At 37.0% G+C, this 14,739-nt stretch overlaps 1 protein-coding gene across 1 annotated transcript in view; it reads left to right on the forward strand.

The window, feature by feature from the left end:
- STARD9 (StAR related lipid transfer domain containing 9) overlaps window positions 1-14,739 on the forward strand; it is an 80,921-nt gene that overhangs the window by 17,277 nt on the left and 48,905 nt on the right. The window contains exons 3-6 of the mRNA XM_062495368.1: window positions 8,602-8,718; window positions 10,681-10,713; window positions 10,802-10,863; window positions 11,332-11,444. Coding sequence (XP_062351352.1) covers window positions 8,602-8,718; window positions 10,681-10,713; window positions 10,802-10,863; window positions 11,332-11,444 — 325 coding nt within the window. The remainder of the gene's footprint in view (window positions 1-8,601; window positions 8,719-10,680; window positions 10,714-10,801; window positions 10,864-11,331; window positions 11,445-14,739) is intronic.

Consider the following 14,739-nt stretch of genomic DNA (forward strand, 5'->3'; position numbering starts at 1 on the left):
GGCAGTGAGAGAAAATGCAGGATATTTATAACTTCATTATAATACATTATTTATTCCTTGCCTCTTCATTGCAAGAGAGATATCATTCAGTATTAAAAAAACCCACTTAACTCTCACAGTATTTACTTTGCTCATTTAAAGAGAATATCAGTAAAACTACTCTTCCTTTTTTAAATTCTTTTTTTCTTTTCAGTAGTCATTCAGGCGCAGATAACAGAGGTAGCACAACATTTAAAGTGACAACTTACATTATTTTTTTTTGCATGAGGTGATATTTGGGACAGGGGAATGAGATGTCCAAAACATCTGGCCATGGAGTAAAATAGTGTGACTGTAGAGAATATTGTGTTGCTTCTTCCAGCTGTGACATTAGCCTTTGCTAGACCTTTGGAAAAGCTGAAGAATTTATCTTCCCCCATGGTTCCATTACTGAGTGGTCTGGCCCAGAATTCACTCACTAAAAATTTTCCTTCATGGGGTATTGCTGGGACTGGTCTAAGTCACAGTGTTACTGTTCTGCTGTTGAAGATGCACAGCACAGGAATTAAATCTGTTCCTCTGACATCTAACTCAGCACTCAAACCTGTAGTCTCAGGTTTAAGGACACTTTCTCATCTGCTCATTAAGTGATTTGTAGACGGTGGTGCGAGTTGTGGGGGGCTAGCCATTTGCTTCCAATCTTCTTCCTTTCCCTAAGGACGCTTACTGAAATTTTAATCTAATTTTAAAGACCTCAAAACTACAAAATGCTATGTGTGAATCTTAAAGTATTCATGAGTAAAGCCAAAAATTATCAGGTGTTTTTCAGCGTAGAAAGCTTTATTACGACAAATATAGCTGGACTGAGCTAAATCAATATTGATGTATTGTCAAGTGCTGTAGTGTTTGGATTATATGGCTGTAATATTAAAATTGCTCTTCTGTAAATCAGTGATAACACAATAGGATTTCCTGTTGGAAAGAAAAATAGATGTAATGCATGTGCTTTTGTACAGGTAGATGAAAATACACAAATTGATGTTTACAGCAAAACACCAGAAATTTTATAAGAAAGGTAGAGGTTGGAGTTGTGCACTCTGTGATGAAGCAGTTTAGAATTTTTAAATGTTCAAGTTCTCTCAGAACATTTATAAATTAGGCTGATGTGGTAAGCACAGATTTTTTCCTTTTTTCAAAATGAGAGATTTTTTAAAATGAGTGAATAAGGTGTATTTTCAGTATTATATAAATCAGCGATTAAAATGGCAGGAATGTAAAGCTAGCACTCAGCCTAATCAGAACCTAATATTTTCCCTCCTGTTCTCCCCAGAACAGTAGATTTGTCACATGTTATCTGTGACTTTCTCTAGTATTTTTATTTTGTGGTTTCTCCTAAATACCTTAATCAAGCTTGAACTTCCATGCTGTTAAATTTAGTGAGTATATGTACATCACCACACAGAGCACAGAGTTTTTCCACTGGAAAAAAATTACACCTGATAAGATGAACAAAGAAATCATTGTTGTCTGTCGCAGGGAGAATTAAAGCACAAAGAGATTTAAGGACACACAGGAAGTCTGTTGGCAGAGCCAAGAACAGAACTGTCTCTTAAGTTCTGCTGCGAATGCCTCTGCCAGGGGCCAGGCTTCTTGAGCTGGAGAGAAGCCGTCCCTTTCACAGCCTTGCTTCCGGTTGGACTGAGAAAAAGAAACTGAAAAGGCAGGATGGAGAGAAGGAAAAGAAATAATCCTGGTTGTGAAGCTGTGGCCCCTTGTTAAGAGAGAAAAAGCTTTCCCAAGCTCACCAACCGATGCCTTCCCCCCTTCCGCTTTATCCCATTCAGAGCAAGAGGTAATGTTGCTGAAGTAATCCAAATGTCACAGTACAGGGTTCTGTGCCGCTGATCAGCATAATGTGCTTCCCTTTGCTTGTGCTTTCCCTGGCCATGTACACAGAGCCCTTCGGCTGACATTGGTTTGATATTTGTTAAGATAAAACACACGCAGGAAAAGCCTTGCATTATCGGAACAACCGCCTAGATTTGTTTTTACATATTCCTTCCTTGCATTCTCTTTCTGCCCTTTTATTTAAATTAATCTTGAGGGATTTGTAAAGATTATGGCATGAAGGCTTTCGGTATTTTGGCAGGAATTGCTTAGTTCTGTATAACTCCATTTAATGAAATATTTTTTCACCTTAAATCTGAATCTTGGATGCTACATTTGAGATGTGGCAGCAATTTAATTAAGCACAATTCAGTTGTAACAGCAACAGCTTGAGGCTGGCAAGACTCTGGAAGGAAAACACACCAAATATGAAATGCAGCATATCTGTAGTTCACTTTGGAGACTGTGGCAAACAGATACTGCAGGACTGAGCCTCTTGGACTTCATGCAGCTACTCAAGCTGCCCTGACCTACAGGCTGAGTATGATTTTATTTGTATAGTAAACAACAGCACCTCTTTAATACTTAATTCTGCTGCAGTTGTCTTGATACTCTGAAGCTTTCTGTCTACTGATGAGGAAGTTTTCCCTTGTTTGCATAGCAAATCTTTAATGGAAATCAGGTTGTTGAGTTTTTTCAGCATTTATAAAGTCACTTGTTGGTTCTGTGGTTGAAAGTAGCTTTTGGCTGTGTGTCTTGCTTCAGTTGAGTCTTTTCCACTTTCATTGAACAGAGGTATTTTAAATGCTGCTTTTAAATTGGGCTTTGCGAGAAAAAAATTGTCTTTTGATTTTGGTCCTGGTTATTAGCTGTGGGAATTTATCCTGGGATTCTAACTTTAGCCTAATGTTTTGCAGTAAAACTGGATTGGTGAGTTGTCACTGTGGTTGTTTTTTGTTTGTTTGTTTGTTTTTTTCCTTTACCAAATAAACTCTCTTGAAATTTCTGAGGTTTCCAAGTTCGGTTTAGTGTCCTAATGTTACTATTATACATTGACCATTTCAGGCATTGGCAAATAAGAAAGTAAGTGGTGTCCAAATAAGACTTGATAAACTATTTCATTAACTTGTTCCTCCTTAAAGTTGTAGCTTCCTCCTCCTGCTTTCCCCTCCCTTTTCCTCTGCTTCAGTCAAAGCTGGTCCTTGCTTGTTCATTGTTCTCAAAGCAAAATGCAAATTTTATTTTCCAGAAATTACTTAGGGCGAAAAAGCCCCAAGTGCCAGAAAATGCTTATTTATCAATATTGATCCCTTACATTTGCAAACTTGGCATTACATGCTGTACCTGGATGTTTACTGGATTTATTTTTCATGTGACTCTGAGACTTGGCTTGAGTGACTTGGAAAAACATTCAATTTCCCACATTATTAAACCCCAGATCATAACAGTCAATTTACTGTCATTTAAAACAATTGTTTTTTCTTTCTTCTTGAAATCCAGGTTCTGATTGGATTAAGAAAGGGAAGTTTTATGCTTAGGAAATTTGTACTGCCAAACCTCAATTTCTGATAGAATGACCCCGTTATCTTCAAAATTAAAACGTTTAGTAGTCTAAGAGGGACACTATCAGAGAATAAAGAGAGCCACTTCTAATTTAATATATGTATTTGTTGTCATCAGCTGTGCTAGGTGTGTAGCTATTCAATGCATAATAATTCAAATAAAAGTCAAAGGTACTGATATTAACTGAGCCTTGTGTTACAAAGTCAGTAGCATTAGTTTGAATCTCATGCATTAGAGAGCAGATTAATTACCTCCAACCTTTTTTGGAGGAGCAAAGGAAAAACTGACAGTCAACACACTTTTGTCTGTCTTAGTGTGTGTCACCGAGAGTTTATAGATTCAAGGGATTATCCACAGGCCATTGGTTTGATAATAACTAAGGAGTCAAAGAATATAGAAGGAAAAAAATCTTTATAATATACACAGGAAGTTGGGAGAAATAGAATATGCTAAAAGTTTTTTCAAAAATAAATAGGCCTTTTTAAAAAGAAGAATTTGAAAACAAAAGGCTTCACACTTTTAATATCTGAGCAAATACTTCAATGTAAACTAAAGTCCCAAATCATTACTGCTAATACAAGAAATATGAAAATTCCTTCACTTTTGGTTAGTAGCTGGATATGCTCCATGCCATATTTTACTTCTTAGCGGTAGAACAAAATATTATCCAGAAAAAAATATAGTCTTCTGTCTGCTAATGCATATTTATACACAGACGTGCAGGTCTAATATGATAAAATGTGATATAATCTCAGGTTTATAAATAAGGTATTTTTCAGTGCCTTGAAAATTTATTATTCCAGAAAGATGTAAAAAACCCATTATAAATTTTAACTTTTAAGCTAGCAAAGGAGAGCTGAGAGAAGATTTCTGATTCTGCTGTTCAAATGAGAAAGAATCTGAACAGATTACTGCTTGCCTCTTATAAATCTCCTGGTAGTGAAAAACATTATTATGCTTACTACTCATGAATCTAATTGCAGAACATGTTTCCAGTTTCAAAAAAGGTAGAGTTTTACTATTTTAGTATGATGAAATTCACTTTATAAAGGTTCATGCAGCTGACAGAAGAAATATCTTCTGTCATTAGGTCATCACCATTTTTTAAGACAGGTGGTATCCTTTGAAATCTCCTAGACTCCTCCAATTTTTTTATCTTTTGGTAAGATAAGGTGCACTTCCAATTGACATTCCTCATATATAGTTTTAAAAATGGGCTCAGTGGAAAGGTTAAAATTCATAAGCATTCTTGAAGAAGCAACCCAAAACCATATCTCCCCTTGTTCTATCAAATTTTATTTTGTTTTGAATTGAGTAATAAATCCTGATCTTCTTGTCAAGGGTGACCTGGTACTAACTGCAAATTTTTTATATGGATTTACTTTGTGTTCCATGCTGACTTCAGTTTATACTTCATGATTTTTAATTTCCTAAAGAGTTTCAGAGGTTATTTGCGGAGTGGCACCGCAAATTTAACCTCTAATACATTTGTATTTCAAAAGAAATAAATAGTCTTTCTAATCTTCAGTTTCAAATAGTATTAACTCAATGGTGATAATTTTACAGTTGTCTTAATGCCTTCTCATAACTTTTTCAGAAAGGCATGGGTTTTTTCCCACCTTAGGACTGTTGACAAGTGACAAATTGTAGAATATTTCACAGATCACCATGGGATGTGGACCACATACAGCTGGGCAAGTGCAGGGAAAAGCCATGGCAAGGCCAGTTAGGGCTGTGTTGAAAGGCTCATTCTTGCATGGAACAAAGTGAACAGTGCCAATCATGCAGAGCAGCCATGCAGGGAAGACAGAGCTGTCTCAGCCAAATGGTGTTTTCTCTGCAGGAAACCATATCCAACTCGTGTTCCTTGAAAAAACCTCATCTTCCTGAAGCTTCATTTCAAATGTGAGACATGGAAGAAGTCTCTTTTCCCTGACACCCCCACCTTGTGATTAGCAAAATCTGTCATTAAATCTATTGAATCATGAAATGTGTTAGTACATATGCCAAGAATGATTCATTAAAGTACTTTTTGTATAATCTGCAACTGTTATTGCTAATGGGTATTTGGACTAATGCCTCTGGTATTAGAAAAAGCTTTGATTTCAATTACTCTCTTTCCTTTTTAATCAAGTAATAAATTCAGTGCTGTGTTTCACTTCTCCACTTTTTCTGCTGTACACCACAACAAAGAGGCTTTTCTGATTAAATTGAGGCAATATTCAATTAACTGTAATTTATCCTCAGAAAAGGAGAGAGAGAGAGAGTAATTTACCATGAAGAACTAAAACAAGACAAAACAGATCAGCTTTTAATAGAAGTACAGTAAATAATTTTTTGAAATTCTGATGCATCACCATCCTAGGGTTATGTCTCTGCTTTCAGAGTATCCAGTTTTGCTTGTATTGTGTCTTCTCTCAAGGCCTAATTAAAAAAGGTCTGATTTAAAACATACTTGAATTAAAGTCTCTGAGTAACCATGTGTGTTTAATACAGAGTAAATGTAACAGCTTTAACTGAGGCTGTGGAGTTAGAGGTTTTCTTTCAGAGAGTCCAAGGTACTCTTGGAGAGAGGGCCTGCCAAATAATTTGGCTTAAACTGCTATGTATGTTCTAAAATTGCAAGGAGTTTTATGAACATCAGTGAGAACATCCCACAATCTTCTATTAATAGATAGCATTATTCTTACTTGGTCTACAAGAAAATTGAGCCATAAAAATGTTAAATGAGTCACACAGTGTTGTACAAAACTTTCAACAACAGAGTAAGAAGTAAAATGCTGTTGTTCTTAAATACCAGCTTCATTGTCCAGATGGCATTGATTAGTGTTGCTATCCTGAAAGCTTGCCACCTGTGAAGATTTCATTTTATTATACTTAGTTCAGTTACTAACTCTCAAAGACCCATTGTGAACCTTCAAACAGGAGGACTGCACTTAATGAGGAAACTATCACAGAATCAAGGTACTTCTCTAGGCTGCATTTATTCCTCTTGTAAGAGGTTCTGCCATGTGGAGTATGGGTTTCTAAATTGATGAGGAGTCCTCCAGCTGCTTTTACTACGATGAACCATGCAAAATTCCTGCATTTATTCAATGTTGATACTCTAAAATGGGCACAGTATTGCCTTGCTCCCCTTACTTTAAGATAATTCATTCTGTAATTTCTTAGTCTTTTATACTGCTCGACTCTGGTCCTCTATCAATCTTCACAACTTGCCATCTTGAATTTAGATCAGATTCTTTCCCCCTGCCCCTTATATTCACATTCCCAGCTACTGATTTCTTTGAGGTGCTCACAAAGGGGGAACTTTCTCCTTGAGCTTAAGTGACCCGTCTTAGAAATGTTTTTTATGCTGCAAGTTTTTTATGCTAACCAGGTAGGGAAGAGATCCTAGTGGTGCTTCTACTGAGGGAAAGTTCAGTGTTCACTGGAGAATTCACATGAGAATAACCTTCCCTGGACCCTGAGCCCTTTTAACCTCTCTGCAGGGCTTCTACTTGCCTGATAGCCCAATTTGCTGCTCACAAGCAAATATGCCTGTGCTCAGAAGCACCCCTGCCCTGAATCCTTTGACTATCAGCTTGGACTCTACTCCTAATTACTATTCCTTACCTTAATACTCTTCACCTTAAACATTCCTTGGTGAGTTTTACATAGCCCTGCTGACCCCATATATCCCATATTCTCCAGTTTCTTTTTTTCCCTCCAGATTGTTGGCTGTGAAGTCCAGGTTGGCCCTCTCCAAAGTTCTGCTTCAGTTTCTAAATGGCCTCCACTAGTGACTGGAGAGTTTGTGTCTATCTTTTTTTTTATCCCGTATCTATTACATTTGTATCCCTGTGATTTGTTCATGGCTTTCTCTGTATGCTTTGAATGGAAAAGTTTCTTGAGCTGATAATCCTAGTGAAGCAGATGCTCTGACATGCCACATACCCCTACAGATACAAACAGGGGTAGTCAAATTTCACCAAATAGGAATGTTATTGGTTCTTCAGCTGAAAATTAGCATCTTGTCCTAGTTTGAATTGAAATATGATCAGAAAACTAAAGTCTTTGAAGAGGATTTTCAATCTGCTTTCTGGGCAGTTTAGGTAAAGTGGTGAAATCTGATTTTTTTTTCTATTGATTTTTGCATCAGTTTTAGTGCATTTATCTGTCTGTTGGAGAATCAAATGATCTGGCAGTGGATGAGATTTCACAGCACTGAAACACTGAAATCCTATGCATCTCTCTGTATATACTAACAAGCTTTCTATGTGAACAGCAAAACCATGAATGCTTGTAACAGCTCTTCTGCAAGACCAAAGTGTGCAGAGGGGTTGGCAGCCTGCCTGCTGGAACCTTTTGATCCACAATGCATTTCCTGGCAAACCTTACTAGGTGTCCTTTCAGCTGGTCTAGGGCAAGGCGTTGATGTCCTGAGAACATGATCACAATATGGGTGACCTGTGGATCAAAAGAAAAAAAAAAAAGAGAGATCAGGGAAAAGAGAAGGAATAACTGGTCAGATCTTGCTGTATAAGTAGTTTTGCCCAACTTTACAACTTTAGCAGCCACAGTAGAACCAGTGCAATCTTTGGCAGTCCTGAGAGGCTGACAAGGATTTGGTGGTAGCAGATCCTGGCCCTATAATACAATGAGCAGAAAAAGACAGGTCACTCTGTGTTTGTTGTGAAGAGAAGATAAAGCATGTAGCTTCTGGTGGTGTCACTTGCTGACCAGATGGGTCGGATGGAACTGCTGCTTGGGTGAAATCTGCATGCAGGTTACACTTTGCTTCTGATCTGTAATTTTGATGCTGAATTTATGTAGTGGCATCAAACATCCTTGATCATGCCTTTCTGTCACATTTATGATGAGAACTGTAAACACTCAGAGTAGGAGAGATCCTCAAGAATTCACATTGTCTGAATATAAAATAAAAGATAGCAGGCAGGGAAGCACTTAAACACTACTGCTCCTTGTCAACACTATGCTTGGCATATCAGTGTCTTAAGGAAGGTCTAACAAGTGAATGCTGAGCACTGAACATGGAGTCTGATAAAATAGAAAAACAAATGTGTGAAGATCCTTGTTCCCATGGAGTTACTAAAGGAGCAAGATTTGCAAGCAATGAAGAATGTTTGCAGTGTTGTTCATGGTCTGTTTCATTTCTCTTGGTCTTTTCAGGTGTTCCAGGACCTTGGCACTTCTGTGTTGTCTGGTGCATTTAGAGGATACAACATCTGCCTCTTTGCATATGGACAGACAGGTTCAGGAAAAACTTACACAATGATGGGAACACCTGTGAGTTACACCATTCATTTTAAACTTAGGGTTGAGGGCAGGATTTCTGGCAGAAACGTTGCTTTATTTTTAAATGGTGGCTGTGATGCTTGTTGAGCAGAATGCTCATACGTGTTTTATTCAGTTTTTAAATGTATAAAACGTAAGCCTTTACATTTAGGTTTAAAATAGAGTATTATGTAAAAATATTAGAAAGTATGGTATAGTTTAAATATTTTTATTAGATAATCTTCTTACTGGATATGAATCTTATCACAGAGTTAGAGGAGAAAAAAAAATCAATACCCCTAAAAAGTTGTGGATTTTAGAAACTGTAGCCCAAGATAATACGAAGTATTCATTCCTATATGATATTTTGGCAATCTGACCTATGATAAGATTAGGTTACTTTCACAAATAAAACTGGATACAATTCACAGTAGTAGTTTTGTAAAAGGCTTGATTATTACTTGTTATACTGGCCTATGGAAAGTAATACTTCATGTCCAGTTTTGAGATGCATTTGAATGGAATTTACAGAAGCTGTTGCATTTTAAAGTTGTCCACTGGACATTATCTAAAGTACATTTTAATCTTGCTACTCAGATTGATGGAGTCAGTTGATGATTTCCTGTATTTCACTGCAACAGAAGGCAATTTGATTTTTATCAATGAATATTCTTAGCTGTTGGTGAAACATACTGCTAAAAAGCAAAACAAATTAATAGTTTGCATAAGTGGACCAGTATTTTCTATATCCATGGGATTAAATTTTTAAGGTGAAACAAGGGCAAAATGTTTAAACCCAAAGATAAGAGTCCTGTTCTAACATAGTTTGTTCTTTTGGCAAGACTTTGGATTTTTGAAGTTTTGTTTTCTCAATAGACATCAACAATAGGATTTAGTTACATTATTACCAGATTCTCCATTAATTTTATGTGAAATCAAGTTTTATGTCATAAAAGCCTGAAGAATTGTTAAAATTTGGGCTAATATGTGGCAAACTAGGATATTTATATTATCCTATTTTGAAAATATCTTAGCAGTTCAGAACAGCCACAACTTGAAATTATCATTATTTTCAAGGAAATTTCTGGATGTTGTGTTTCTAAGCGATTTCTTGTTTAAAAAATCATTTCTTTCTCCAATGAGAAAAATAATTTCTTTCTCCAGCTCCTTTGAGCTGATCTTTAAAAGCATGTTCACTGTGAAACAGTGTTCCAATGTTTGGTGTAAACTGAACTTTTGTCTGTGGTGGTCCACTTGATGAACTGGGATTTTCTTCTTTTAACACAGTTTCAAGTGTGCCTTCTGAAAAAAGTCCTTCATGCTATTCAGCAAGCAGAATCCACCTAAGCCCTGGTGTCTTTTCCAGGGTGTGTTGGCACTGCAGTCACTAAAGTGTGAGCAATCACATCATAAGGAGGGTTCATCACAGAAAACCACACTGTTACTTCAGTGATGTGTAGACTGTTTTGTCAAAATTTAAATCACCTAGTCTAGGTATTGTTAGCAGCCTCATATCCTGTTCTCTCTGAGAGACAAAATTTATTCATCTAGAATATAAAGCTGTTCCAAGGCTCCTCTGTGATACCATAGCATGAAGAAATAAAAGTAGAATATGGAAAACCCAAAAATATTCATGAGCAATCATGCTAGTTTGAGTGTTGGCGTGGCTTCATTTAGTCTGCAACACCTCTGACATAAACATGTCCACTATCATTGCATCAAACAGCTTGGATTTGACCAAAGCCTCTAAACTTCTCATCAATGCTGTGTACATTGCTCTAAAATTACTTTTGGTGTAAATAGCCTGCTGTTCTGAACGGCACTCCATGGCTGTTTGTGTTGTAATCCACCATACAGTCCTTATGGCACTATGATTCTGTCCTTTTCTTAAAATTTGGCTTTTGTTTAAAAGCAGGTTTTGCATGAGTGTTAGAAAATATATTATTTATTTTATTTCCTGTTTATTATTTGAAGGCATCCATTGGGCTGACACCTCGTATATGTGAGGTAGGTTTTTTTTCTTCACTTGCATTTGTTTAAGCAGTTAGATTTTCTTAATGTATTTTAAATTCACATAAACTTCTCATTTGTGAAGGGCCTCTTTTCAAGGAAGGATGATTACTCAGACCAGATGGCATCGTGCAGGGTAAAGGTCAGGTAAGTACGTCACTGATTTAGACAACAATATGAAAGCTTTTAACAGCACACTCCTGTGATTGAACAAAGTAAAGAGTAGTCTATTTTGTTTCTGTTTTCTTAGAAGATAATAGTTTTGGAATGAGGGGAAAAACACAGATGAATTATGAGAAAGTACCAGGTTTAGTTTCCCATCTAAGTATGGTTCTTTGGATGCTGTCTGTTTGCTTTGTATAAACGACAGAAGTAGGAATGCAGTGAAAATTTACTTGCTGTGTTGAACTCCTAAACTGAGCCATAATCCTACATTTTCGTTTTATCCATCATTACCTTAGACCTAATAAAACACTGTTTGGAAATCTGAGGATTTGAGCCCATTAATGCAAAAAAAAAAAATCTTTGTAAGAGTCAGTTAAGTTGTTTAAATATACATGTTATGTATGCTTTTAGTTGAGTGAATTTAACTTTCCTTTTTCTTTTTCTTCTCAGCTTTCTTGAAATCTACAATGAGCGTGTCCGAGACTTGCTGAAACATTCAGACCAAAAGAAACCTTACACACTTCGAGTTCGAGAGCACCCTGAAACAGGACCATATGTACAAGGTGAGAGTGGGCTTCACAATCAGCATCAGAACTGCAAGTGAATGTGTGTCAGGGGTCTAGGTATCCATGCATGTATCCCTGCAATGGTCCTAATTGCCTCTGCTCTTCAAGGGTTACTTTTCACAAATGTTTTTCTTGTTGTATGATCACTGAGAGCTTTGCCTCTGTTATCCTACTGGCTGGGTATCCTGCACTGTCTGCCTTTCCTGCCATAGGTCATATGGGAGCCATATTATTTTTCTTTTATTTTAAAGAAATATTAACCTGTTCAGGAAACCTACCAACATTACCTCTAAATGGGTTCTCCAGACCAGCCTAAGGTCACTTCATACCTGTTGTATACCTTGGCAGCAGAATATTCGTTAAAAAAATAAAAGTAGATAAATGCAACTATTTGATGCTGCAGGGCTGGCCATTAGAAGCAATGAAAGCCTCATCCAAGTGAAAACCTAATAAGCTTGATTTTCAGTTGTCAGCTTTTTCAGCTGCCTTTCTTACTTTAGTTCTTACCTTCTCTCTCATTGTTTTTCTACTTCCAGTTTATTTTCAGTTTTGTTTGGTGCTTTCACCTCTCTTACGGCTTTACATTGCAGTTTGGCCTTTGGTGTTTTGCAAATTGATTGGCTCCTGGTGTAAAGTTTGCCAGCTACATTGCCATGTATCTGCCCAACAGCTGACAAAAATCACATCTCAAAGTCAGTGCGCCAGTGTAAAATCATCCAAAGTAGATTTTCAGGGGAGATCAGAAGGAAGAGGGTTTTCTAGAATGGGGGTTTATTTAGAAAGTAAATGCATACATTTCCTTTTTTTCTTTCCTTATATCCAGTAGACAGAATTCTAGAGTAGCCTCTGGTATCACTGACTCTGCAACTGTTTGGCTGGCCACCAAGTGAGTAGTAACACCTAGGGGTATGCACTTAGTACACAAAATGCATATCACATAGAATTTTATGGACCCACATTAGAGCAAATACTTATATGTCATGGCTTCTAAATAGAGTCCTTGTCTCCATTTAGTGAATTTGTCTTGCTCTCCCTGGTTGACTTTTCTCCCTGCTTTCCTTTACTACACATCATATGGCTATCCTTCCTCTTGAGGAAGATGTGACAGCAGATAGAGTGACTTGACTCTGTGATTGAGTGGAGCCTGACTGAGCAGAGCCCAGCTCTGACTCCTTGGACACCTGCTGTATTGGTCATTGTACATCTAACAACCCATGGTTGTTACCAATTCCTCCTCTCAGAATTTGAAATCAGCACCTGCGAAGTGTTGAACTTCCATGGTCCTGCACACAAGGGCCTATCAGACATTCTGGTTGTTTTAGCTGTGCTTTCCCAGAACATCAGCCTCCTGTTTTAGGAGACTTGGAAAATAATAGTTTTATTGATGGTCTCATTAGTATGGCAAACATAATTATTTGAAAAGCAGATTCATAGACTTTTGGCTTTTATTGAGGGCTTTCCAAGATACTCTTTCTACCTGCTTGTTATTGGAAAACTTAATTGTTGGTGGAGTTCAGATACCAATTATTTTCTTTTAGCAACTGGTCATTCACCACACAAGAAAGGGTCTTCAAACTGCTTCCTTCCTTGGCAATTTCCATCTCTTTTCTCAGGCCTTATATCTCCAGTGATTCCTTGGCTGAGTATAATGGAGTTTCCCTGTTTTAAAATAAAATAAAGTTATAGCTTCTGCTAATGGGCTGGCTTGCCTTTCATCACTGTTTTGTCTTCATCTGGAGCCTTCCAGGCCAATTCTGTCACTTCTTTTTCAATTCTATTGTGGCTTTGGTTGTTTTTGTTGTTGTGGGGTTCATTAGTGGTGAGGGGGAGGAAGTGGGTGTGGTTTTTTGTTTGTTTGTATTGTGCTTTTTTTTATTTACCCAATTTGAATAAGGATTCTATACTTGGACGCAACTTAAATTTTTGACTGGAACAATTTTATGCTAGAATTCTGAAATATACCAATGAAGTTCCCAGTTGATTAGATTTTGTAAACTAAGAGGAAAAAACTAATGGCAAAAGAGTAACCTAAATAATATTTGCCACTTTTTGCCACAGTTGTAAATTCAGTTTAAATAATTTGTTTTTGATTATTCACTCCCTCTGTATATTAAGATACCTCCAAAAAATAATTGTGTTAATGACTGTAAGAAAATATTTATTTTCAGTGCTGTTAATTATGTTTTTTTAAAAAAAACTGATCACATGCATGAAAAATGAAATAATTTCTCTGCTGAAGACACCATGGGGTACAATTAGGTGCTGTTGTGAGGCCATAAAAATTGGAGTAATTTCAGGCTGATGAGTCAGTGCCTTGGGCAACAGACGAGAGGTTTTGTTTTGTTTTTTTTTCCTAGACGTGTATACATATATATATTTTTAAATTTGCCTGTGCAGTTTATGCAATTGAGAATGTGGCACTGCTTTACTTGAGACAGCCCTGGTGTCTGTTGAGGAGAGGGACTAAATAAAGTGTGGTGGAACTACATTCATTAGCTCTCATCAAAAATAAGCAGCAGTGACTTGAATGCAAGTTTGAAGTAGAGCTGTATACAGCTTGAATTTAATAAGATCAGCTTTAAGAAAGCCTCTTGTGAAGAGGTTCACAACACTGGTAAAAATGCCCATCTCAGCTACACTAATGTATTCCTGCAATCAAAAATTGCTGAGCTCTGTAATGAGAGTTTTCTGTGTGCTGAAGTAGTCTTTGGCAATTTTATATGTAGTCTCTCTGTGCAGGATCAGAGTGCAAGAATAATATTTCCAGTGGCTGGACAGCTAAGATCAAAATTATCAGCAAGTTTACTGAGAGCTTGGTTTGTGTTTCACTTCCAGACAATTTACTGTATGGGAGAAATTAAATTGGTGAACATCAGCCCAGCTCAGAAATTTTACATTGTTTTCCATAGATCAAGCATGTTAGGGACTAGCATCTGTATTTGCATCATACTTCTTGCAAGCAATCAGCAATTTTAAGATTTGCTGACTCTTATGAGGAGCTCCTCAGTGTACATTAGTTTTAGTTGTGTGTTTGGTGCCAATGACATCCACAGCACAGTTAGCTGAGGATGAAGAACAGAGAGAGGGGAAAATCAGAAAACTTAATCCTTTTAAGGACACTTAGATGCTCTGCAATGCATTTTCCATTTGTAAGTCCAGTCAGAAAGTCCCAACTCTGAAAACCAAATATTTAAAATGTTTTCCAACTCATTGTTTTTTTCACATAGAGGTTGAGAGATTGTAGCCTTTAAAATGCTGGAAGTGTTTCAGTGCTTTGGGTTGGAATTGTTTC

This window comes from Cinclus cinclus, chromosome 6 (assembly GCF_963662255.1).
Source record: "Cinclus cinclus chromosome 6, bCinCin1.1, whole genome shotgun sequence".
Taxonomy (NCBI): Eukaryota; Metazoa; Chordata; class Aves; order Passeriformes; family Cinclidae; genus Cinclus; species Cinclus cinclus.